Raw genomic sequence first — 27,094 nt, forward strand, 5'->3', positions numbered from 1 at the left:
TTGGGGTTAGGGGTAGGGTTAGGGCTAGGGTTAGGGTTTCGGTATGTGCACACGTATTCTGGTCCTATGCGGATTTTTCCACAGCGGATTTGAAAAATCCACAGTGCTAAACTGCTGCCGATTTATCGTGGATTTACCGCGTTTTTTCTGCGCATTTCACTGCGGTTTTACAACTGCGATTTTCTATTGGAGCAGTTGTAAAACCGCTGCGGAATCCGCAGAAAGAAGTGACATGCTGCGAAATGTAAACCGCTGCGTTTCCGTGCAGTTTTTCCGCAGCATGTGTACAGCGATTTTTGGTTCCCATAGGTTCACATTGAACTGTAAACTCATGGGAAACTGCTGCGGATCCGCAGCATTTTCTGCAGCGTGTGCACATACCTTTAGAATTAGGCTATGTGCACACGGTGCGGATTTGGCTGAGGATCCGCAGCAGTGTTCCATCAGGTTTACAGTACCATGTAAACATATGGAAAACCAAATCCGCTGTGCCCATGGTGCAGAAAATACCGCGCGGGAACGCTGCGTTGTATTTTCCGCAGCATGCCAATTCTTTGTGCGGATTCCGCAGCGTTTTACACCTGTTCCTCAATAGGAATCCACAGGTGAAATCCGCACAAAAAACACTGGAAATCCACGGTAAATCCACAGGTAAAACGCAGTGCCTTTTACCCGCGGATTTTTCAAAAATGGTGCTGAAAAATCTCATACGAATCCGCAACGTTGGCACATAGCCTTAGGGTTGGGTTGGAATTAGGGTTGGGGTTAGGGTTGTGGTTAGGGGTGTGTTGGGGTTAGGGTTGTGATTAGGGTTACGGCTACAGTTGGGATAAGGGTTAGGGGTGTGTTTGAGGTAGAATTGAGGGGTTTCCACTGTTTAGGCACTTCAGGGGGTCTCCAAACGCAACATGGCGCCACCATTGATTCCAGCCAATCTTGTATTCAAAAATTCAAATGGTGCTCCCTCACTTCCGAACCCCGACGTGTGCCCAAACAGTGGTTTACCCCCACATATGGGGTACCAGCATACTCAGGACAAACTGCGCAACAATTACTGGGGTCCAATTTCTCCTGTTACCCTTGAGAAAATAAAAAATTGCTTGCTAAAACATCATTTTTGAGGAAAGAAAAATGATTTTTTATTTTCACGGCTCTGCGTTGTAAACGTCTGTGAAGCACTTGGGGGTTCAAAGTGCTCACCACATATCTAGATAAGTTCCTTGGGGGGTCTAGTTTCCAAAATGGGGTCACTTGTGGGGGGTTTCTACTGTTTAGGCACACCAGGGGCTCTGCAAACGCAACGTTACGCCCGCAGACCATTCCATCAAAGTCTGCATTTCAAAAGTCACTACTTCCCTTCTGAGCCCCCACGTGTGCCCAAACAGTGGTTTACCCCCACACATGGGGTATCAGCGTACTCAGGAGAAACTGGACAACAACTTTTGTGGTCCAATTTCTCCTGTAACCCTTGGGAAAATAAAAAATTCTGGGCTAAATAATTATTTTTGAGGAAAGAAAACGTATTTATTATTTTCACTGCTCTGTGTTATGAACTTCTGTGAAGCACTTGGGGGTTCAAAGTGCTCACCTCACATCTAGATAAGTTCCTTTCGGGGTCTAGTTTCCAAAATGGGGACACTTGTGGGGGGTTTCTACTGTTTAGCCACATCAGGGGCTCTGCAAACGCAACGTGACGCCCACAGAGCATTCCATCAAAGTCTGCATTTCAAAACGTCACTACTTCACTTCCGAGCCCCAGCATGTGCCTAAACAGTGGTTTACCCCCACATATGGGGTATCAGCGTACTCAGGAGAAACTGGACAACAACTTTTGGGGTCAAATTTCTCCTGTTACTCTTGGGAAAATTAAAAATTGCGGGCTAAAATTCATTTTTGAGAAAATAATTTTTTTTTTTTATTTTCATGGCTCTGCGTTATAAACTTCTGTGAAGCACTTGAGGGTTCAAAGTGCTCACTACACATCTAGATTAGTTCCTTTGGGGGTCTAGTTTCCAAAATGGGGTAATTTGTGGGGGATCTCCAATGTTTAGGCACACAGGGGCTCTCCAAACGCGACATGGTGTCCGCTAATGATTGGAGATAATGATGAATCAACAAATTTTAGGATCCATTTTATCCTATTGCCCATGTGAAAATGAAAAAATTGAGGCGAAAATAAATTTTTTGTGAAAAAAAAGTACTTTTTCATTTTTACGGATCAATTTGTGAAGCACCTGAGGGTTTAAAGTGCTCACTAGGCATCTAGATAAGTTCCTTGGGGGGTCCAGTTTCCAAAATGGGGTCACTTGTGGGGGAGCTCCAATGTTTAAGCACACAGGGTCTCTCCAAACGCGACATGGTGTCCGCTAACGATGGAGATAATTTTTCATTCAAAAAGTCAAATGGCGCTCCTTCCCTTCCGAGCCTTACCATGTGCCCAAACAGTGGTTTACCCCCACATGTGAAGTATCGGTGTACTCAGGAGAAATTGCCAAACAAATTTTAGGATCCATTTTATCCTGTTGTCCATGTGAAAATGAAAAAATTGAGGCTAAAAGAATTTTTTTGTGAAAAAAAGTACTTTTTCATTTTTACGGATCAATTTGTGAAGCACCTGGGGGTTTAAAGGGCTCACTATGCATCTAGATAAGTTCCTTGGGGCGTCTAGTTTCCAAAATGGGGTCACTTGTGGGGGAGCTCCAATTTTTAGGCACACGGGGGCTCTCCAAATGTGACATGGTGTCCGCTAAAGAGTGCAGCCAATTTTTCATTCAAAAAGTCAAATGGCGCTCCTTCCCTTCCAAGCCCTGCCGTGCGCCCAAACAGTGGTTTACCCCCACATATGAGGTATCAGCGTACTCAGGACAAATTGGACAACAACTTACGTGGTTCAGTTTCTCCTTTTACCATTGGGAAAATAAAAAAATTGTTGCTGAAAAATCATTTTTGTGACTAAAAAGTTAAATGTTCATTTTTTCCTTCCATGTTGCTTCTGCTGCTGTGAAGCACCTGAAGGGTTAATAAACTTCTTGAATGTGGTTTTGTGCACCTTGAGGGGTGCAGTTTTTAGAATGGTGTCACTTTTGGGTATTTTCAGCCATATAGACCCCTCAAACTGACTTCAAATGTGAGGTGGTCCCTAAAAAAAATGGTTTTGTGAATTTCGTTGTAAAAATGAGAAATCGCTGGTCAAATTTTAACCCTTATAACTTCCTAGCAAAAAAAAATTTTGTTTCCAAAATTGTGCTGATGTGAAGTAGACGTGTGGGAAATGTTATTTATTAACTATTTTGTGTCGCATAACTCTCTGGTTTAACAGAATAAAAATTCAAAATGTGAAAATTGCGAAATTTTCAAAATTTTCGCCAAATTTCCGTTTTTATCACAAATAAACACAGAATTTATTGACCTAAATTTACCACTAACATGAAGCCCAATATGTCACGAAAAAACAATCTCAGAACCGCTAGGATCCATTGAAGCGTTCCTGAGTTATTACCTCATGAAGGGACACTGGTCAGAATTGCAAAAAACGGCAAGGTCTTTAAGGTCAAAATAGGCTGGGTCATGAAGGGGTTAAAGTCTTTTTTATTTTGAAAGCGATTTTTTCCTTGTGAAGCCTTTTTTTTGGTATTGTTTTCTTTGAAATTTACGATAACTGCCGAGGTGGTTACCCTTATTCCATGTAAAAACTCTTCCACTCTCAAAATCATTTTTGTCACGTATAAATTTATCACGTTTTTTTTGTTTCAAATCATTTTGCAGATTTATTAATTTCGTATCCAATTTCTTATCGGTGGCCACCCATTGTGACATTTCTTTTAGGACTCTGAGGCCCCGTGGAACTCGTCCACAGTCAACATAGGATTTTAACGAATTATTAGTCCAAAATAAATTGACTTCCCTTTCCGCAATGGAAAACCGCTTGTACTCCAAAGTCTTGGAACTTAAAAAGGTAATATCCTCGTGTAGTTCACATTCTGAAAAATATGAATCCAGTAGGGAGGTCCTATGGACACTGCCATCAGGACGGCGATTCGTAAGAATTGGCAGATCCTAAAGCAGGATGTGGACCTAAAAGAGGTTGTAGAAAGAGGTCCCTTGTTCGCATGCCGTAGGAGCAAAAATATCAGGGATTTTTTGGTACGTAATAGGTTTACATCCGTTCAAGATAATTGGCTTGTGGCAGGTACCCCAAAAGGAAACTTCAAATGTGGTCAGTGTGATTTTTGCAGTTATCATTTGGTAGGCAAGCATATCAGAGTCGGTTCTATTCAGCATGTAGTAAGTAGTGTTGAGCATTCCGATACCGCAAGTATCGGGTATCGGCCGATACTTGCGGTATCGGAATTCTGATACCGAGATCCGATACTTTTGTGGTATCGGGTATCGGTATCGGATACATAGAGATGTGTAAAATAAAGAATTAAAATAAAAAATATTGATATATTTACCTCTCCGGCGGCCCCTGGTGAGTCCGCGGGTAACCGGCAGGCTTCGTTGTTCAAAATCAGCGCTTTTAGGACCTGAGAAACACGTCCCGGCTTCTGATTGGTCGCGGGCCGCCCATGTGACCGCCACGCGACCAATCACAAGCCGCGACGTCACCGCAAGCTATTGACGCGCTCATTTTTAAAAATGAGCGCGTTAATGGCTTTGAAAGACATAGCGGCTTGTGATTGGTCGCGTGGCCGCGACCAATCACAAGCCGCTACGTCTTTGAAAGTCATTAACGCGCTCATTTTTCAAAAATGAGCGTGCTAATAGCTTGCGTTGACGTCGCGGCTTGTGATTGGTCGCGGCCACGCGACCAATCACAAGCCGCTATGTCTTTCAAAGCCATTAACGCGCTCATTTTTAAAAATGAGCGCGCTAATAGCTTGCGGTGACGTCGCGGCTTGTGATTGGTCGCATGGCCGTCACATGGGCGGCCCGCGACCAATCAGAAGCCGGGACGTGTTTCTCAGGTCCTAAAAGCGCTGATTTTGAACAAAGAAGCCTTCCGGTTACCCGCGCTGAGTTCAGGGGCCGCCGGAGAGGTAAATATATCAATATTTTTTATTTTTATTCTTTATTTTACACCTCCCTATGGATCCCAGGGCCTGAAGGAGAGTTTCCTCTCCTTCAGACCCTGGGAACCATGAGAATACCTTCCGATACTTGATGTCCCATTGACTTGTATTGGTATCGGATATCGGTATCGGCGATATCCGATATTTTTCGGGTATCGGCCGATACTATCCGATACCGATACTTTCAAGTATCGGACGGTATCGCTCAACACTAGTAGTAAGGGATTTCATTTCTTGTAGATCCACTCATGTTGTGTATGTGATTTTGTGTCCCTGCAGGTTTTTTTATATTGGTAAGACAATCCGTCCACTTTTTATCAGAATAAGGGAACATTTCCATTCTGTTAAAACAGGCAAGGGGGTACCCAGATTTATTAACCCCTTCCCGACCCATGACGCCACGTAGGCGTCATGAAAGTCGGTGCCAATCCGACCCATGACGCCTATGTGGCGTCATGGAAAGATCGCGTCCCTGCAGATCGGGTGAAAGGGTTAACTCCCATTTCACCCGATCTGCAGGGACAGGGGGAGTGGTAGTTTAGCCCAGGGGGGGTGGCTTCACCCCCCCCCCCCCGTGGCTACGATCGCTCTGATTGGCAGTTTCACTTTCAACAGCCAATCAGAGCGATTTGTAATATTTCACCTATTATAACTGGTGAAATATTACAATCCAGCCATGGCCGATGCTGCAATATCATCGGCCATGGCTGGAAACAATGTGTGGAAAACCAAATCCGCTGTGCCTATGGTGCGGAAAATACCGCGCGGAAACGCTGCGTTGTATTTTCCGCAGCATGTCAATTCTTTATGCGGATTCTGCAGCGTTTTACACCTGTTCCTCAATAGGAATCCGCAGGTGAAATCCGCACAAAAAACACTGGAAATCCGCGGAAAATCCGCAGGTAAAACGCAGTGCCTTTTACCCACGGATTTTTCAAAAATGATGCTGAAAAATCTCACACGAATCCACAACGTGGGCACATAGCCTTAGGGTTAGGGTTGGAATTAGGGTTGTGGTTACAGTTGGGATTAGAGTTGGGGATGTGTTGGGGTTAGTGTTGGAGGTAGAATTGAGGGGTTTCCACTGTTTAGGCACATCAGGGGTCTCCAAACGCAACATAGCGCCACCATTGATTCCAGCCAATCTCGTATTCAAAAAGTCAAATGGTGCTCCCTCAATTCCGAGCCCCGACGTGTGCCCAAACAGTGGTTTACCCCCACATATGGGGTACCAGCATACTCAGGATAAACTGCGCAACAATTACTGGGGTCCAATTTCTCCTGTTACCCTTGTGAAAATAAAAAAATGCTTGCTAAAACATCATCATCTCAAAAAGTCAAATGGCGCTCCTTCCCTTCCGAGCCTTACCATGTGCCCAAACAGTGGTTTACCCCCACATGTGAGGTATTGGTGTACTCAGGAGAAATTGCCCAACAAATTTTAGGATCCATTTTATCCTGTTGCCCATGTGAAAATGAAAAAATTGAGGCTAAAAGAATTTTTTTGTGAAAAAAAGTACTTTTTAATTTTTACGGATCAATTTGTGAAGCACCTGGGGGTTCAAAGTGCTCACTATGCATCTAGATAAGTTCCTTGGGGCGTCTAGTTTCCAAAATGGGGTCACTTGTGGGGGAGCTCCAATTTTTAGGCACACGGGGGCTCTCCAAACGTGACATGGTGTCCGCTAAAGAGTGGAGCCAATTTTTCATTCAAAAAGTCAAATGGCGCTCCTTCCCTTCCAAGCCCTGCCGTGCACCCAAACAGTGGTTTACCCCCACATATGAGGTGTCAGCGTACTCAGGACAAATTGGACAACAACTTTCGTTGTTCAGTTTCTCCTTTTACCATTGGGAAAATAAAAAAAATTGTTGCTAAAAGATAATTTTCGTGACTAAAAAGTTAAATGTTCATTTTTTCCTTCCATGTTGCTTCTGCTGCTGTGAAGCACCTGAAGGGTTAATAATCTTCTTGAATGTGGTTTTGAGTACCTTGAGGGGTGCAGTTTTTAGAATGGTGTCACTTTTGGGTATTTTCAGCCATATAGACCCCTCAAACTGACTTCAAATGTGAGGTGGTCCCTAATAAAATGGTTTTGTAAATTTCGTTGTAAAAATGAGAAATCGCTGGTCAAATTTTAACCCTTATAACTTCCTAGCAAAAAAAATTTTGTTTCCAAAATTGTGCTGATGTAAAGTATACATGTGGGAAATGTTATTTATTAACTATTTTATGTCACATAACTCTCTGGTTTAACAGAATAAAAATTCAAAATGTGAAAATTGCAAAATTTTCAAAATTTTCGCCAAATTTTTGTTTTGATCACAAATAAACGCAGAATTTATTGACCTAAATTTACCACTAACATGAAGCCCAATACAGTTAGGGCCAGAAATATTTGGACAGTGACACAATTTTCGCGAGTTGGGCTCTGCATGCCACCACATTGGATTTGAAATGAAACCTCTACAACAGAATTCAAGTGCAGATTGTAACGTTTAATTTGAAGGGTTGAACAAAAATATCTGATAGAAAATGTAGGAATTGTACACATTTCTTTACAAACACTCCACATTTTAGGAGGTCAAAAGTAATTGGACAAATAAACATAACCCAAACAAAATATTTTTATTTTCAATATTTTGTTGCAAATCCTTTGGAGGCAATCACTGCCTTAAGTCTGGAACCCATGGACATCACCAAACGCTGGGTTTCCTCCTTCTTAATGCTTTGCCAGGCCTTTACATCCGCAGCCTTCAGGTCTTGCTTGTTTGTGGGTCTTTCCGTCTTAAGTCTGGATTTGAGCAAGTGAAATGCATGCTCAATTGGGTTTAGATCTGGAGATTGACTTGGCCATTGCAGAATGTTCCACTTTTTGGCACTCATGAACTCCTGGGTAGCTTTGGCTGTATGCTTGGGGTCATTGTTCATCTGTACTATGAAGCGCCGTCCAATCAACTTTGCAGCATTTGGCTGAATCTGGGCTGAAAGTATATCCCGGTACACTTCAGAATTCATCCGGCTACTCTTGTCTGCTCTTATGTCATCAATAAACACAAGTGACCCAGTGCCATTGAAAGCCATGCATGCCCATGCCATCACGTTGCCTCCACCATGTTTTACAGAGGATGTGGTGTGCCTTGGATCATGTGCCGTTCCCTTTCTTCTCCAAACTTTTTTCTTCCCATCATTCTGGTACAGGTTGATCTTTGTCTCATCTGTCCATAGAATACTTTTCCAGAACTGAGCTGGCTTCTTGAGGTGTTTTTCTGAAAATTTAACTCTGGCCTGTCTATTTTTGGTATTGATGAATGGTTTGCATCTAGATGTGAACCCTTTGTATTTACTGTCATGGAGTCTTCTCTTTACTGTTGACTTAGAGACAGATACACCTACTTCACTGAGAGTGTTCTGGACTTCAGTTGATGTTGTGAACGGGTTCTTCTTCACCAAATTAAGTATGCGGCGATCATCCACCACTGTTGTCATCCGTGGACGCCCAGGCCTTTTTGAGTTCCCAAGCTCACCAGTCAATTCCTTTTTTCTCAGAATGTACCCAACTGTTGATTTTGCTACTCCAAGCATGTCTGCTATCTCTCTGATGGATTTTTTTCTTTTTTTTCAGCCTCAGGATGTTCTGCTTCACCTCAATTGAGAGTTCCTTTGACCGCATGTTGTCTGCTCACAGCAACAGCTTCCAAATGCAAAACCACACACCTGGAATCCACCCCTGACCTTTTAACTACTTCATTGATTACAGGTTAACGAGGGAGACGCCTTCAGAGTTAATTGCAGCCCTTAGAGTCCATTGTCCAATTACTTTTGGTCCCTTGAAAAAGAGGACGCTATGCATTACAGAGCTATGATTCCTAAACCCTTTCTCCGATTTGGATGTGGAAACTATCATATTGCAGCTGGGAGTGTGCACTTTCAGCCCATATTATATATATAATTGTATTTCTGAACATGTTTTTGTAAACAGCTAAAATAACAAAACTTGTGTCACTGTCCAAATATTTCTGGCCCTAACTGTATGTCACAAAAAAACAATCTCAGAACCGCTAGGATCCGTTGAAGCGTTCCTGAGTTATTACCTCATAAAGGGACACTGGTCAGAATTGCAAAAAACGGCAAGGTCTTTAAGGTCAAAATAGGCTGGGTCATGAAGGGGTTAATCATGTGAGGACTCTCCATGATGGCAATGTGCAGACATTGCGCTTTGCAGGTCTGGAAAAAGTCACGCTATCACAGCAGGGCGGAGATTTACTGCGCTTGCTTTTGCAGAGAGAAGGAAGGTGGATCTTGCGCGCAGATGCACTAGGTCCGCTTGGCCTTAATGAAAGGATCGACATGACGGTCTTTCTTTAGAAACTTAGGGGTTGATAATATGATAGTCATTAGGGTTTTGCTGTATATTTCCTATGTTTGTTTTGTTCTTTTAATGTGTTTTTATGCATATTTTGTGTGTATATGTTCACTGTTCACATTTGAATAACAGGTGTTTAATCGCCTCACTGATGGGAGTAGGAGGAGGGTCAGAAGATCCTTCTGGACTTGTATATAGATCCCCCTCACTTCCGTTTCAGTGTTTGGACCCGTTGAAGTGCTGAGGCACGAAACGATCGTTGTCCGCTTTTTTCACATCCCTCCCTGCACTTTTTGTACCATGTCCGAATAAAGTATTGTGACCAGCATATACGGGTAAGTGCACTTCATTTTTTTCTTTTGTTGGACTATTATGTTGCACTTTGGAAGCTGCACCCCATAAGGTATTTGGCTCTCTGATCAGTTTGGGTTGTTGCATTTTTAGAATCTAATAGATAGCAGCGGTGCGGTGGTTTTTTTTCTTTGTATTGCTACAGTGCTGCGCGATATTCACCTGCTCCTCGTTCCGGCACCGCTCCGTCTTCAGCGTCTTCTGCAGTGACGCTCAGGTCAGAGGGCGCAGTGACGTGGTTAGTGCACGCCCTCTGCCTGAACGTCAATGCAGAAGACGCGGAAGATGGAGCGGCGTCGGAACGAAGTCAGGTGAATATTGAAAGTGTCGGGGGCCTGAGCGACGGAGAGGTGAGTATGTGATTTTTTTTTTTTTTTATCGCAGCAAAAGCAAATGGGGCAAGTGTCTGTATGGAGCATCTGTGGGGCCATACTTAGCATTTGTGCAGGATTATATGGGGCAAATATCTTTATGGAGCATCTTATGGAGCCATAATCAACGTTTGTGGAGCATTATGTCGGGCAAGTGTCTGTATGCAGCATCTTGTGGGGCCATAATCAAGATTTGTGCAGCACTATATGGGGCAAATATCTTTATGGAGCATCTTATGGGGCCATAATCAACATTTGTGCAGCATTATATTGGGCAAATGTGTCTATGGAGCTTCTTATGGGGCCAATATTAACCTTTATGGAGCATTATATGGGGCTCCTGATTCAATATGGATATTCAAAAACACTTAAAAAAACTGATGTCTCAATTAATTTTACTTTTATTGGTATCTATTTTTCACCCTAGGCTTATACTCGAGTCATTAAGTTTTCCCAGTTTTTTGTGGCAAAATTAGGGGTCGGCTTATACTCGAGTATATACGGTAAGTTTGTATCCCTGTAGTAAAGCAGATATGGAATTTCTAGATATACTGCAAAAATGTTACCATTTACGACCATGTCCTCTGATGCAGTGTGGTTAAAGGTATCCTGTCACCATGAAAATGCAGACCAATCTAATCTGTAGGCATCATGTTATGAGCGGAGCTTTCTGGGGCTTTTCAGTCCAGTTGGCTGACCTATCAGTGATTGTCATCTATATTTATGCAAACTTACAAAGACACCTGAAAGTCACTGATAGGACCACCCACTGGACTGAAAATCCAAGAAAAAGCAGAGGATTTACTGATTAAGACACCATTTATGCAGAATATTTTCTTGCAAAACTATCAATCTGCTTAGCTCCCCCTACTCTCTAAGGCTGGTTTCACATTTGCATTCAGGAGGGCTGCGGATGGCTGCGTACGTCCTCCATGAAGCTCCACCTTCGCTCCGCCTTTTGCGTTTCCGTGCGCTCGCCTCTCATGTCAAATCGCGTCATGCGTTGGGTGCAACGCATGTCCCTGCGTACCCAATGTTGAAGATAAATACGCAGAGAAACGCAGGACGCATACAGAAGTAGGCGGAGCTTCAGGGAGGAAGAAGGGAGGAAGTACACAGCCATCCGCAGAACTCTTGAACGCAAATTTGAACCTAGCCTAACATAGTGCCAGCAACAACCCCTTCTTGAACTAAATGTTTGACCCCTGATTAAAATAAAAAAAAACTATACTTCTATTGCCGCCGTTCCAGTGGTGTCAGCAGTCTCGGTCCTGGAGCGTTCATGAGGTTTTGTGACACGTGGTGCCCGGCGCCCAATCTGTGCTGGCATCACTGTCTCCACCTTCATACGGATTGAACATGAAGAGGAAACCAGGGCTGCAGCTGATTCCTGGCTTCATGTTCAATCCCTATCAAGATGGAGACAGTGATGCCAGCACTGATTGGACTCCGGGCACCACATGGAACTGCGCCAGCTCGACAGGTGAAAATAGTTTTTTTTTTATTTTTTCGGGGCCAAACATTTAGTTCAAGGAGAGGTTGTCCTAATAGTGGACAACCCCTTTAATGCTTGACCAAATACTATTTTATACATTTTGCTACATGTAGACTGATGATTTGTCTCTGTATTCCTTTAGGGAAGTGGTAGAAGTTCTATTGAGGAATGAAGCTGTCACCAACATTGCAGATTGTAAAGGATGTTTTCCATTGCATCTAGCTGCATGGAAAGGAGATGCCCACATTGTACGTCTACTAATTCATCATGGACCTTCACTTGCTAAAGTGAATGAGCAGGTATATCAAGATAATAATTCATGTACTTTTATGGTCAAGCAATGTTTTTATTGTTAGTAAACAGAGCACGAGTAAGGCTTTGTTTAGTCATTGTGTTTTTGCTGCTTTTTTTTCCTGCAGGCTATATCCTTCTCTCTTGGTAAAAATTTGATGAAAATTTTGGAAAGTTGTCCATTTTCAAATTTTTATGCCGTTATCACAGATGGCAATACCAATAAAAAAAGTAATACTTTCCAGATGTCTAATTTACATCAGTATAATTTTTTTAAAACATTTTTTATTAGAAATAAAGAATGGTAAAATGTTATCAGCAATTTTTAATCTTTCCAACAAAATTTACAAAACCTATTCTATTAGGGATCACTTAAAAGGGGGTATCTGGGACATTATAGAAAAAAAATGAGCCTAAGCACTAACAGGCAGGTAATTGTAGCAAACAAAGCATCATAAAAAAGGAAGTAAAAAAACAAACAAAAAAAGTTAGTGTAGTTATGGAGGGATAGGGAATTTTAAATCCAAGTCTATTACAAAATATTTTAAATTGTGGCACTAAATATATTGGAATGTAGGCGGAAGCAAAACATTGACTTCGGACCACCCATTTAAACCAGATCATCATATCACACAAAATAGTTAATACGGTAAATAACATTTGCCATATGTCTACGTCGGCATCATTTTCAGTCTTCCTTTTATTTTGTCTCGATGTTAGAAGGGTTGAAATTTAGCAGCGATTTATCATGTTTTTTATGGATGCAAGTCCAATTTTTTTACAGATTTATTCAGGTTTGACAGATCTTTAAGTGGCCTATATATTGGAAAGTCCCAGAAGTGATACTATTTTAAAAACTGCTGTTAGGAAATTTGTTAGCCCTTCAGATGCTACCCAGGAATTAAGGTTGTGTATTAAAAGAAATTAAAATATTTTCTACTAAAATAATACTTTAACTGCAAATTTTTCATTTTCTCAAGGAATAGGAAATAATGGACCGTAAAATGTATTACTCAAAATCTTCAAAACATGGTGATATCCCATATGAGGTAAAAACTGCTGTTTTGACACAGCAGGGCTAAGAAGGGAAGAAGCGCTATTTCGTATGTGGAGAGTAATTTGGCTAAAATAAATTTCCGACATCATGACTCATTTGCAGAGCCCCTGAGGTACCAAAACAGCAGAAACCCACACAATTGACTCCATGTTGGAAACTAAACTCCTCGATGAATTAATCTAAGCATGTGTTTAGCAGTCACAGGTGCTTCCCAGAGCTTTAGAACATTTGGTTGTTATAATGAAAAAATAATTTTTTTTCTCGTAAAATGTTATTTTCCCTTCAAGTTAGTAATTTTCATAAGGGTAACAGGAGAAAATAGGCCCGATAATTTGTTACACAATTTCTCCCGAACGTGGCAATATCTCATATATGGTCAAAAACTGCTGTTTGGGCTCATGGCAGGATTTGGAATGGAGCGAGTGCCATTTGATTTTTCTAGTGCAAATATGGGTTGAACAGATTATGGATGACATTTCGCATTTGCAGAGCCCCTGACCTGTCAAAACAGGAGACCCTTCCCCCTACAAATGACACCATTTTAGAAGCTAGACCACACAAGGAAATCATCTAGGGGTGTGTTGAGCATTGAAAACCCACAGGTGCTTCACAGAACTTTTTATAATTTGGATGTGAAAACAAAAATTACGTTTTTTTACGTATATACTCGAGTATAAGCTGATCCGAGTATAAGCTGAGGCACCTACTTTTGCCACGGAAAACTGGGTAAGCTTATTGACTCGAGTATAAGCCGAGTATGTATTGTCACCTCATCCCTGTCCTGGTATGCATGGTTCTCCTGTCCTGCTCTGTGTGGCTCCCCGTGTTGTATGCATGTCTCCCCTTCCCTGTCCTGGTATGAATGCCTCCCCCATTCCGTCCCTGTATACATGCCTCTGTCGGGGTCGTCACGACAATACCCTTCATCCACCAGTCATTCCAAATCAGATTAAAAGCAGTGGTACCGGAGTGAAGAATGAGTCAGACAAAAGCTGGTTCAAACTCAGTGTCTGCTTATGCTTCCACACGTAGTGGTAACCTCACAGCAACTACTGAACTTTATTTCCTAAAACACAATAATACATGGTCCATTGGGGGAAGGTGTGCAGAGGGCGGGGATAGGCGGGGGTTAAGCAATGTATCTAGTATTCAGTCCTTCTGGTTGGCTCTGACGTCATCTGATGAATCTTTCTTTGTCCGCATCTTGTTAAGTTTCGAATTCCAGAGAAATGATACTTGTCCTTCTGGAATGTATAACTTGTTCCTTCAGCCGAATGAAAGTGGGGCAAAGGTGAATACTGGCAGCCATCTTAAATACAATTACATATGCATTAATAAGCATGAAGGGAAAAACTTATTGTTTCACAGCATAAGTATATATAAAAGTACAAAAGTGTATAAAGACATATATTTTTACCTTGATAATCCCCCCTAAACACTAAGTTTTTCCAGGACGTCCCCCTGACAGCACATTGGAGGACGTCTTCCTCCTCCTTGCAGGGACAGGAAACACAACACGAGAGGTTAAAAGGTCCCACTCCACCCCCTTTTCCTCAGTGTTTTTCCTGTCCCTGCATGGAGGGACACACGAGAGGATACAGCGCTATACAAGCGGGAAGACTCACCAGTCCGGAGGGCTCGGGGGATCGTGCGGCTAACGCCAATATCCTTTCCCCGCATCACTAAGCCCCAGGCAGAAACTTCCCGGTGGGGAGTCCCTCTGCCAAAAGACCAGTCGAGCGGACGAGCTCCTGGGTCGAACCGCTTCCTCCCGGTGGGGGGCTCTCGGTTCGGGCGCCAGGAGAAGAGGCGCCGCAAGAGGTCCGGCGCCAGCGGCAGCAGCGTGCGTTCCACTGAGTGGAAAGCGGAAGTAGGATTGTTAGACCGAGTGCAGTACGTCCGGTGTCAGGCGCAGGTAAGGTGACGTCACATCCGGGGACGGGGCCATCTCGGCGTGCGTTCCACCTGGTGGAACGCGGAAGTATGCCGCTTTAAGGGCGCAAAGCTCAGGGCACTCGCAGATGGTTATCCAGCGCTTCCTCTGGTGGTAGAGCGCCGGAGTGAATCCCTGGAGAATATTTGCTGCAGGACAGAAGGGTCCGTGCGAGCAGTCTGCTGCAGACATGCCGGAGACCAAGGGTGAGTGCAGCAGACGCTGCTATATCCCTTTTATACATATGGGATCATATGAGATCATGTACTTATAGTAGTATTTCTCCACAGAAGATATGGAGAACAGGAAGGAGGAGATAGGGGTAAGTGCGCAATGCGCAGAGTACTCAAATATACGCCTGCACACACTGAGCCGTTCTTGTCCTTATTCTTACATTTAGGATAAAGAGGCCAGTCAAGCTCCCCTCCCTCAGTCTAAAAAGTCTGGCAAGGTATTGACTAAATCTAAGAGGTGCCCTCTTTGTAACACAAAACTGTCAGAAACATACAAGAAGGATCTGTGCAGCTCTTGTATTAAGAAAATTGTCAGAGAAGAACAACCATCAATGTTGTCCGAAATGAGGAATATAATCCGGGAGGAGGTCCAGAATTCCTTAGCTTCAATGTCACAACGGGAAGTGTACAGTCCGGGCCCGGCTCGTAAAAGACCAAGGAAAGATCCAGAGCAGGAGATTCAGGATGGTTCGTCAGAGGCGGAATCAGAATATAGAGGTTCTGATCAAGAAGAAGGAGAACTGCCAGTAGAAGAACAAGAAGGGAAAAGGTACTACTTTCCAGTTGAAGAAACAGAAGAACTGGTCCAGGCGGTCAGACGTACTATGCAGGTGAAAGAAGATCCACAGCCGAGATCTAGACAAGATCAGATGTTCGGAGGGCTCACATATCAGGAACGGACGGTGTTCCCGGTGAGTGAACACATACGTAAGATGATCTCACAAGAATGGAAAGATGCGGAGCGAAGATTGGTGATGTCCAGAGAGTTTAAAAACCGTCTTCCGTTTGATTCAGAAGAGATCAAGACATGGGAAGAGATTCCGAAGGTAGATGTCCCTTTAGCCAAGGTGGCAAAGAAAACATCCATACCTTTCGAAGATTCATCTAGTCTTAAGGATGCAATGGATCGCAAGGCGGATATCCTTTTACGTCGAGCCTGGGAGACTTCAGCAGCTTTAATAAAAACTAACATCGCAGCTACTTCTGTAGCGAGATCCATGTTCCTGTGGATGGAACAGCTGGAAGAACATTTAATTAATAAGACTTCACGGGCGGATATAATTGCTTCTCTGCCTATCATTAAGTCAGCCACGGCCTTTATGGCAGATACATCAGCTGAATCTGTGAGATTTGCGGCTAGGAATAGCTCCTTGTCCAATGCAACACGAAGGGCTATTTGGCTTAGATCTTCTGGAACACCATATCTGCATATAACTTCCATCACCAGTTTCTTTGCTGTGATCTTTGCAGTCACGTTGGTAACGGGGAATGCTTCTGTCCAACTGGAGAACATGTCGACAACCACCAGACAATATTCATACCTTCCAGACTTAGGCAACGTGATATGGTCCACCTGGAGCCCTTGGAAAGGATAGTCGGGCTTAGCAAGATGCTTCGGGGTTACACGTTGAAGTTGACCGAGATTGCAGGTCTGACAGATACCTCGATGTGTGGGCCCATGCGCCCACGTGGCAATAGCAGGGTACATCCGCTTAGGGAGACACACAAGTTGGTCCTTTTTCCAGCGACCATGTCCATACGTGCTCCATCAGCTTTCCACTGCTTCACTTCTTCCTTTGGAAACATTCTCTGCATCGTCATTAAGCGGTCTTGCGGGGTCCGGCAGAAAACCTCAGTCTGTCGTAGATCATCAGGTTCCTGTAGAGTCAGTGTTTCTTGTAACTGTTTACGCAGAGAGCGTGTGGTCACCATAGCTGGTATGGTCTGTTCAACGGGTAGAAGAGCAGCGGCTTTTGCTTGCATATCCGCAAAGGTGTTACCAACAGTCTGTGGCCTGTTCCTAGTACCGTGCTCCTTAACTTTGATAATGGCCACCTGAGTAGGTAATTTGATTGAGTCCATGAGGGTTTTAACAGCTTCAGCATTCTTCACTGAGTCCCGGCGGTAGTAACAAATCCTCGATTGGCTCATAGGGCTCCGAAATCATAAGCAATACCAAGTGCATACTGTGAGTCCGTGTATATATTAGCCCGCCTGTCTTTGGCCAGAACACATGCAGTAGACAGATCCTGAAATTCTGCTTCTTGTCCTGACAGGGTGGGAGGGAGTGAGTGCGTGCAGCTCCGTGCACTACAGTGTCTTCCGTAGTAACAGCATATACAGTGTGAAGTCTGCCAAAATCATCAGCATATCTTGAACAGTCTTTCAGGGCCTTGTAGAGAGGTTGTATTGTGCGGGATGCGTCCGGTATCCACTGACAACAATAAGTACATAATCCAAGAAAACGCTGGAGTTCAGTCTCATCTTTTGTAGCTGACTGCTATTTTCCTTTCTTCTGTGAGGTGTCTGGCACCCTGAAGGAGACAGTGACCCAAAAATCACTTGACCAAGGCAGAACCGAAGTTTCGAGGCCGAAACCTGACAGTTCAGATCTGCCAGATACTTGCGAAAACTAACAGTGGCAACAATGGCTTCCTGCTCTGTCTGTGTACACAACAAAAAACAAAAAAAATTACCCACATACTGAAGCAGCATAACATAAGGATATTCTAACTGCCAGGGTTAGAGACACTATCCCCCCTATTTTTTATTTTATTTTTTATAACACATCTCATTATACTCATCTACATAGGGGTTATATAACGTAAGGACCATCTGACCATCATCTAGGCTCACCAACTCTCTAGGTCTGCTCAGGTGCACTTATACGTCCATCATATTGTCTTTGTCTGTATAATGGGAAAGGTTTGTTCTCAGGGTCAGCCAATTATTTTAGCGTAGCTAGCTAGTCAGAGGGCTTCCAGGGATAATACTCCTGTATCTGTTTTACACTACCTGATGTGATTGGTTCTCTGGTGGTGGGGGTGACTAGATGACCGGTTGGGTGTGACATGACATGCTGGTCAACAGCTCCTTCCCAAAAGGATTACTGTCAGCCTACTCCCAAAGTTAATGTCCCCACTACCCACTATCCTGTGTCAGCTTCTTATGTCACTACATGTGATCTTATCTGGACAGGAATCAGTGTAATTCACTTAGATTGGGTTGCAACACAGATGATACAAGTATTTCTCCAGTCTGGGTTTGTCTGACCGCAATATTTACAAGTCCATCTGTCTTGTCTTGGTCTGAGAATTAACATGGCGAGAGAGATTTCCAGACACAGGGTTAAAATAAATATTGGAGTATGAGACTGGATTCGTGTAAGGGAGGGGGCTGGAGCTGAAATCTGTTTCTTGGGCCACTGATAAGGAAGCGAGCTGCGTGCCGTGTCCTTGAAGCTGCGGTGGGGGGGAGGGGGACTAGAGAGCGAGTATGGATCGCTGCAGCTGCTGATACAGAATAGGTTAAGTTCTTCTGGACTCAGCGCGTACTGAACCAAGGACAGAATATACACAACTCCATATTCTTCAGCGCAGCCGGCCCCCCTTTCTCTGGCCCGCAGCACAAAGAGGAGAAGTCAAAAAACAATTCGCGCAGGGGTTCACCCCTCCCATCGGCTACAAACACACAGATAAGAATTTACAGCATTCCTCAACACAAAGAAGAAAAACAACAACGCAGCTATTTGACTCCCCCCTCCCATGGGGTGTTTTGGAAAACCACAGTAACGGAATACAGCAATTCTCAGACTCAATTAATTTCTACAAAACCTTCACACAATTCATATACCAAAACACCTTAGAAAAACCAATGATTGAGATATTTTATAACCAAACACGGGCTCTGCATCCTTTCATCTTTCCTCTCCATCAACCTTTTTCCTCGTTCTTTAAACCTCGCGCAACTCGCAGATGAGCTTGCACTTGTTCTAACAGTCCTTTATCTTTTAATATTCTTGACTGCCTTCTTGCCCTCCCGTGACTCTACTATTGTCTTGACTTCCACAGCATCCTCATCTAACCTGTGGGGCACGGACTTCTTCTTTAAGAGACGTAACATGACTCACAGAATACTACGCCCTTCTGCAGTAGGCCGCTGACAGCGACAGCAACACTTGTGTCCTAACACGGAGCCTCGCGCTCCACGTGTTATGAATAAAGAGCCTCGTGCTCAATATTTTTCCCTAACCTGAACACCAGTGATTACAGTCTGCCCTGTCACGATATTCTAAACGTTGGGAGGCTGTCTCCTAGTGAGACCCCTCCACTGTGTTTCTGGTGGTCCCCCTCTTGGGACGTCTTAATTACCGATATGTGCAAGTATGTGCAAGTGTTTCTGGTGGTCCCCCTCTTGGGACGTCTTAATTACCGATATGTGCAAGTGTGTGCAAGTGTTTCTGGTGGTCCCCCTCTTGGGACGTCTTAATTACCGATGTATGTGCGTGCAATATCACAGAGGCCACGTCTCCTATCCCTTCCTCTAAGCCGCCCCCAATCCACAAACTTCTCAATCTTTCACTCTGTCACTACTAGGCAACAGTCACGGGTAGGGTGGTTGAATGGAGTACAATGACCGGTGGAGGAGGTGTGTACACGAGGACGCGCAGAGTGCGACGTCTCTCAGTTGCTGGTTCGAAGCGTGGCACGGGATCGCGCTCGGTCTCACCACTCGACCGGTCACTCCCCAGACCCAAGGAGACCACAGACTAACCAATAATGGCTGAAACACTAGCAAGTGTGACACATACATAGTATGCGATCTCCACTTACCGTGTGTGGAGGGTGATCAGTCCTCGAGGTCAGCCACTACGGGTGTCGTCCACGGACGTCCAGACATGGGTCCAGGGGGTCTCGGATCGCGGGCCACGCCTCACGTTGGGCGCCAAATTGTCAGGGTCGTCACGACAATACCCTTCATCCACCGGTCATTCCAAATCAGATTAAAAGCAGTGGTACCGGAGTGAAGAATGAGTCAGACAAAAGCTGGTTCAAACTCATTGTCTGCTTATGCTTCCACACGTAGTGGTAACCTCACAGCAACTACTGAACTTTATTTCCTAAAACACAATAATACATGGTCCATTGGGGGAAGGTGTGCAGAGGGCGGGGATAGGCGGGGGTTAAGCAATGTATCTAGTATTCAGTCCTTCTGGTTGGCTCTGACGTCATCTGATGAATCTTTCTTTGTCCGCATCTTGTTAAGTTTCGAATTCCAGAGAAATGATACTTGTCCTTCTGGAATGTATAACTTGTTCCTTCAGCCGAATGAAAGTGGGGCAAAGGTGAATACTGGCAGCCATCTTAAATACAATTACATATGCATTAATAAGCATGAAGGGAAAAACTTATTGTTTCACAGCATAAGTATATATAAAAGTACAAAAGTGTATAAAGACATATTTTTACCTTGACACCTCCTTATCCCCTATCCCTGTGTGCATGTTTCCAATTGAAAAAAAACCCAAACATCATACTCACCTACCTGCACAACCTGGGTGCTGGCACTGCATCTCGTTCTGGCCACCAGGGTCTGCCTGCAGCTGTTCCTGCCGAGCGCCTATGGGAGTGAAGACGCGTCCATATTCATTACCTTAATAAGCGGTACCTCGTGATTGCTTGGCAGGAAGAGCTACAGACGCCGGCGGCCGGAACGAGATGCAGTGCCAGCACCGAGGGCGCGCAGGTAGGTGAGTATGATGTGTGCGCCGGCTCCTGGCACCCGCTGCTCTGCCCCCCCTCCCCCACCACCTTTCTGTACCGTGACTCAAGTATAAGCCGAGGGGGGTGTTTTCAGCACAAAATGATGTGCTGAAAAACACTGCTTATACACGAGTACCGTATATACGGTAAATATTGTTTTAGCCCCAACTTTGTAATTTTCATGAAGGATAATGGGAGAAAAAGGACCCCATAATTAATTACGCAATTTCTCCCATATGTGATGATACCCCAGTTGTGGTAAAAACTGCTGCTTGGGCACATGACAGGACTCGGAACGGAAAGAGCCTTATTTACATAGTAACATAGTTAGTAAGGCCAAAAAAAGACATTTGTCCATCCTGTTCAGCCTATATTCCATCATAATAAATCCCCAGATCTACGTCCTTCTACAGAACCTAATAATTGTATGATACAATATTGTTCTGCTCCAGGAAGACATCCAGGCCTCTCTTGAACCCCTCGACTGAGTTCGCCATCACCACCTCCTCAGGCAAGCAATTCCAGATTCTCACTGCCCTAACAGTAAAGAATCCTCTTCTATGTTGGTGGAAAAACCTTCTCTCCTCCAGACGCAAAGAATGCCCCCTTGTGCCCGTCACCTTCCTTGGTATAAACAGATCCTCAGCGAGATATTTGTATTGTCCCCTTATATACTTATACATGGTTATTAGATCGCCCCTCAGTCGTCTTTTTTCTAGACTAAATAATCCTAATTTCGCTAATCTATCTGGGTATTGTAGTTCTCCCATCCCCTTTATTAATTTTGTTGCCCTCCTTTGTACTCTCTCTAGTTCCATTATATCCTTCCTGAGCACCGGTGCCCAAAACTGGACACAGTACTCCATGTGCGGTCTAACTAGGGATTTGTACAGAGGCAGTATAATGCTCTCATCATGTGTATCCAGACCTCTTTTAATGCACCCCATGATCCTGTTTGCCTTGGCAGCTGCTGCCTGGCACTGGCTGCTCCAGGTAAGTTTATCATTAACTAGGATCCCCAAGTCCTTCTCCCTGTCAGATATACCCAGTGGTTTCCCATTCAGTGTGTAATGGTGACATTGATTCCTTCTTCCCATGTGTATAACCTTACATTTATCATTGTTAAACCTCATCTGCCACCTTTCAGCCCAAGTTTCCAACTTATCCAGATCCATCTGTAGCAGAATACTATCTTCTCTTGTATTAACTGCTTTACATAGTTTTGTATCATCTGCAAATATCGATATTTTACTGTGTAAACCTTCTACCAGATCATTAATGAATATGTTGAAGAGAACAGGTCCCAATACCGACCCCTGCGGTACCCCACTGGTCACAGCGACCCAGTTAGAGACTATACCATTTATAACCACCCTCTGCTTTCTATCACTAAGCCAGTTACTAACCCATTTACACACATTTTCCCCCAGACCAAGCATTCTCATTTTGTGTACCAACCTCTTGTGCGGCACGGTATCAAACGCTTTGGAAAAATCGAGATATACCACGTCCAATGACTCACCGTTGTCCAGCCTATAGCTTACCTCTTCATAAAAACTGATTAGATTGGTTTGACAGGAGCGATTTCTCATAAACCCATGCTGATATGGAGTTAAACAGTTATTCTCATTGAGATAATCCAGAATAACATCCCTCAGAAACCCTTCAAATATTTTACCAACAATAGAGGTTAGACTTACTGGCCTATAATTTCCAGGTTCACTTTTAGAGCCCTTTTTGAATATTGGCACCACATTTGCTATGCGCCAATCCTGCGGAACAGACCCTGTCGCTATAGAGTCCCTAAAAATAAGAAATAATGGTTTATCTATTACATTACTTAGTTCTCTTAGTACTCGTGGGTGTATGCCATCCGGACCCGGAGATTTATCTATTTTAATCTTATTTAGCCGGTTTCGCACCTCTTCTTGGGTTAGATTGGTGACCCTTAATATAGGGTTTTCATTGTTTCTTGGGATTTCACCTAGCATTTCATTTTCCACCGTGAATACCGTGGAGAAGAAGGTGTTTAATATGTTAGCTTTTTCCTCGTCATCTACAACCATTCTTTCCTCACTATTTTTTAAGGGGCCTACATTTTCAGTTTTTATTCTTTTACTATTGATATAGTTGAAGAACAGTTTGGGATTAGTTTTACTCTCCTTAGCAATGTGCTTCTCTGTTTCCTTTTTGGCAGCTTTAATTAGTTTTTTAGATAAAGTATTTTTCTCCCTATAGTTTTTTAGAGCTTCAATGGTGCCATCCTGCTTTAGTAGTGCAAATGCTTTCTTTTTACTGTTAATTGCCTGTCTTACTTCTTTGTTTAGCCACATTGGGTTTTTCCTATTTCTAGTCCTTTTATTCCCACAAGGTATAAACCGCTTACACTGCCTATTTAGGATGTTCTTAAACATTTCCCATTTATTATCTGTATTCTTATTTCTGAGGATATTGTCCCAGTCTACCAGATTAAGGGCATCTCTAAGCTGGTCAAACTTTGCCTTCCTAAAGTTCAGTGTTTTTGTGACTCCCTGACAAGTCCCCCTAGTGAAAGACAGGTGAAACTGTACAGTATTTGATTTTTGGAGTGTTGGAGTGAATCTTTAGAATGAATCTTTGGCTGGAATAGATTGTGAATACCGTGTTGCATTTGCCTAGCCCCTGACATGGCAAAACAGCAGAAATCACCCGCCAATGACCCCATTTTGGTAATTTGACCACTCAAGAAGATCATATAGGGAAGGGGGCATTTTTTTTTTTTTTTATCACACGGGTGATTCACAAAACTTCTACACAGTGCCGGCAAATAAATAAAATCTTCAACAAAGACAAAAGTTCAACAAAACCACAAAATTTTAACATTTAAGTGTTTTATTGTGGATATTTTGTTACAATTAGTATTTTATCATATCACCATTAAATTTTATCACTATCTGCAGTCGTTTAGGCATGGATTCAGCGAGGTTTGTGAAGAATGTGGAGTCCATGGTTACCCAGATTGTCTTCTGCGCCTCCTTTAGATCGTTGATGTTGCCAGGTCGTGTCACTTGAACCTTGTATTTCATTAAATTCCAGGCATATTTTATGGGGTTAAGGTCAGGGGAATTACCTGGCCACTCTAATATGTTAATGTTATGGTCATTGATGAACTCTGTCACGGCCTTTGCTTTGTGGTCAGGAGCTCTATCATGCATAAAGTAATCACACTGATGAATGACCCAAAAATGAAAACAAATGTTCTTCCAAAGCATTAATATAACTGCTTGCTTTCATACTTACATTCTTGGGAAGGAAGTGCAATCCTGCCCTGCCCGTGCTTCCACTGAATGAACCGCACACCATCACAAGGTGTTTAACAGTCTTTAACTGTATATATCGGGTCATACCGTGATGCGGTACTCGGACTACACACACAATCTTTGAGTTTTCCCTGATCAACCCTAAAAGTGCTCTCATCTCTAAACCTCACAGAAATCCACTTTTCAGATGTTCAATATCGATATTTCGTACAAAAAGCAAGCCGTTTCTTCTTCATTGTTACTGTGAGCAGGGGTCTGCAGCATGGCAAGTTGGTCCTTCTGCAGGCGGTGACTAATTGTCCTAGTTGCGATATTCTGGAGAAGTATAGTAGGGGACTTGTTTTTCAGTTTGTGGTTATAAATTGATTTTACATCACTTCCCTCTTCAAAAGCTTATCATTCCTTGGTGAAGTTTTCTTAGGTGCGCCAGAGCCTGACTTCCTCTACATCCCAAGAGGCAGTGATGCTGCCGACTGCTTCAATTGATAAATTGTCTCTTTTGACACTCCCAGATCTCTAGCTACAGCAATCACCAATCCGTCTTCTCTAGCAGAGAAAAAAACCTGGGATTTCTCTTCAATTTTAAGCTGCTTCTGACCCATTGGGGGAGATGACAAAACTTAAATTTCCCATAGCAAGCAAGAGTGCAGCTTTCATTTTTCCAGAGCAGTGTGAGAAGTGAAAGCTGAGCTTTGATTGGTTGTTATGGCAACTAAGCCTGTTTTGCTATTAGACAGTCTTTGATCATCTCCCCCATTGTGTGCACTTTTAAGAACTGAAATCATGATGATTTTACATGTAAAGCTTTCTTTCCGGCACTATAATATATTTAAAAACAAAGAATTAAGTTGTTTCCACTAAAATATTTTTAGCCTATATTTACAATTTAAGGCTTAATAGGCACAAATTTTGCTGGAACAGTTTGAGCATCATATGCAGAGCCAGAAAGGTGCCAGGACAGCAGAAAAATACCAAAATTTACCCTATTTTAGAAAGTGCACTTCTCTAATGTAATCAATCAGCTGTATGCTCCGTGGTTATATAGGAGGGGCATCTATATATGGTGCTAATAAGACAGATACTCCTCGTCCTGCAGAACCCTAGATACATACAATGTAATCAGATGGTTTCTATGTATGGAATTCATCTGCCCATACCTTTTGGTTCTCTGATGCGATTCCATTTGTTTTCATAGTTACTAGGCGACGACCGCCCCTCTCCCGACGTAATGGCATCGTCATGCTACATGGCTTTCCTCGATTGGCCATATGGTAGAGGGCTTGGGATTGGCTGATGTGCGTGCAAGTCAGGAGGGGGGTGGAGAGTTATCTATTTATGTCGGGTGTTTGTGCCGCAACGTGTGGCTCATATCATAGCCAGATATGCTCAGTTATATGTGATACTGTATGAATAATAGCCTCCTGATGTGTCCAGTAGATGGATGCTGGGTGAAGTGCGTCGAGGCGATGTACTAACAGTGCTTAGGTCACAAATGTTGGTCTGGCACGTTCCATAATAACGCTTGCCCCAGTATGATGATTGGGGACAGCGTGGCTAATGAGTGGAAGGAATATGTGTATGGGGAAAATGGAATGAACAATAATAATCCACGCTAACATCCACCAGATATGAATGAGCAGAATACTTTATTAGCTGTGTGTTTGTTGTCGTTCGGAGACTAATATGTGGCAGCATAGGCACAGTAGGAATGATGTATGCAAAGTGAATATAGCCTCATTCCTGTGACGTCAGTGTATGTTGAGCCCTTTCGTAAGGTACAGTCACACTCAGCGACGCTGCAGTGATATAGACAACGAGCCGATCGCTGCAGCGTCGCTGGTTAGGTCGCTGTAGAGACGTCAAACACTGGCAACAGCTGAGCGATGCAGGAGCGATCCAGTGATGTACTTATCGTTCTCGCTGGTTGTTCACTCCATGGGAAAACCATTGCTGGCATCGTTGCTTTTGCTGTCAAACATGACGAATCACGCCGACCTGACGACCAAATAAAGTTCTGGACTTCTAGCTACGACCAGCTACGTCATCCCAGGTCCTTCGCACACAGCATCCCTGGGAACGGAAGGCGCCGCATGCACTGCTGAGAGGCGGGAGGACTTCGGGGGTTATCAGAAGGTGAGTATATTATGATTTTTAAAAAATTTTTTTTTTTTTTTAACAATTATATGGTTCCCAAGAGCCTGGAGGAGAGTCTCCTCTCCTCCACCCTGGGTACCACCCGCACATGATCCGCTTACTTCCCGCATGGTGGGCATAGCCACATGCGGAAAGTAAGCGGATCAATGCATTCCTATGTGTGCGGAATCCCCGCAATTCCGCAAATTAATGAACATGTTGCGTTGTTTTCCGGAATGCGTTTCCGCTCAGGAAAAAAAGCAGCATGTGCAAGCAAAATGCGGATTGCATTCTTTTAATAGGATGCTTAATGTGAGCGTTTTTTTTTTTTTGCGGTTTTATCGCGTTTTTACAGCAAAAAAATGCTAAAAATCCAGAATGTGTGCACACAGCCTTAAAGTTATGTTTTAGGTATTGATTGTCCGTTTTCGATATATTCTTCGGGTCCGTTAGATTACAGCAATACCAGATTTATAAAGTTTTTTTCTGCTGTGCTACTTTTGTACACTAAGCAATATTTTACAAAAATACAATATTGTACAATACTGTACAGTTTCACTTGTCTTTGGCTAGGGGGACTTGTCAGGGACTCACAAAAACACTGAACTTTAGGAATGCAAAGTTTGACCAGCTTAGAGACGCCCTTAATCTGGTTGACTGGGACAATGTCCTCAGATATAAGGATACAGATAATAAATGCGAAATGTTTCAGAACATCCTAAATAGGCACTGTAAGCGGTTTATACCTTGTGGGAATAAAAGGACAAGAAATAGGGAAAACCCAATGTGGCTAAACAAAGATGTAAAGAGGGGCAAACTACTAAAGCAGGATGGCACCGTTGAAGCTCTAAAAAAAACTATAGGGAGAAAAATACCGTATATACTCGACCGTATATACTCGAGTATAAGCCGAGATTTTCAGCCCATTTTTTGGGGCTGAAAGTCCCCCTCT

The 27,094-nt window shown here is 43.4% G+C and overlaps 1 protein-coding gene across 7 annotated transcripts in view; it reads left to right on the forward strand.

Moving 5' to 3' along the window:
• ANKS1A (ankyrin repeat and sterile alpha motif domain containing 1A) overlaps positions 1 to 27,094 on the forward strand; it is a 322,349-nt gene that overhangs the window by 51,601 nt on the left and 243,654 nt on the right. For all 7 annotated transcript variants that reach the window (XM_069756609.1, XM_069756607.1, XM_069756606.1 and 4 more), the window contains exon 3: positions 11,796 to 11,952. In XM_069756609.1, the coding sequence (XP_069612710.1) occupies positions 11,796 to 11,952 (157 nt within the window). The remainder of the gene's footprint in view (positions 1 to 11,795; positions 11,953 to 27,094) is intronic.

The sequence above is a fragment of the Ranitomeya imitator genome, chromosome 3, assembly GCF_032444005.1.
Source record: "Ranitomeya imitator isolate aRanImi1 chromosome 3, aRanImi1.pri, whole genome shotgun sequence".
NCBI lineage: Eukaryota > Metazoa > Chordata > Amphibia > Anura > Dendrobatidae > Ranitomeya > Ranitomeya imitator.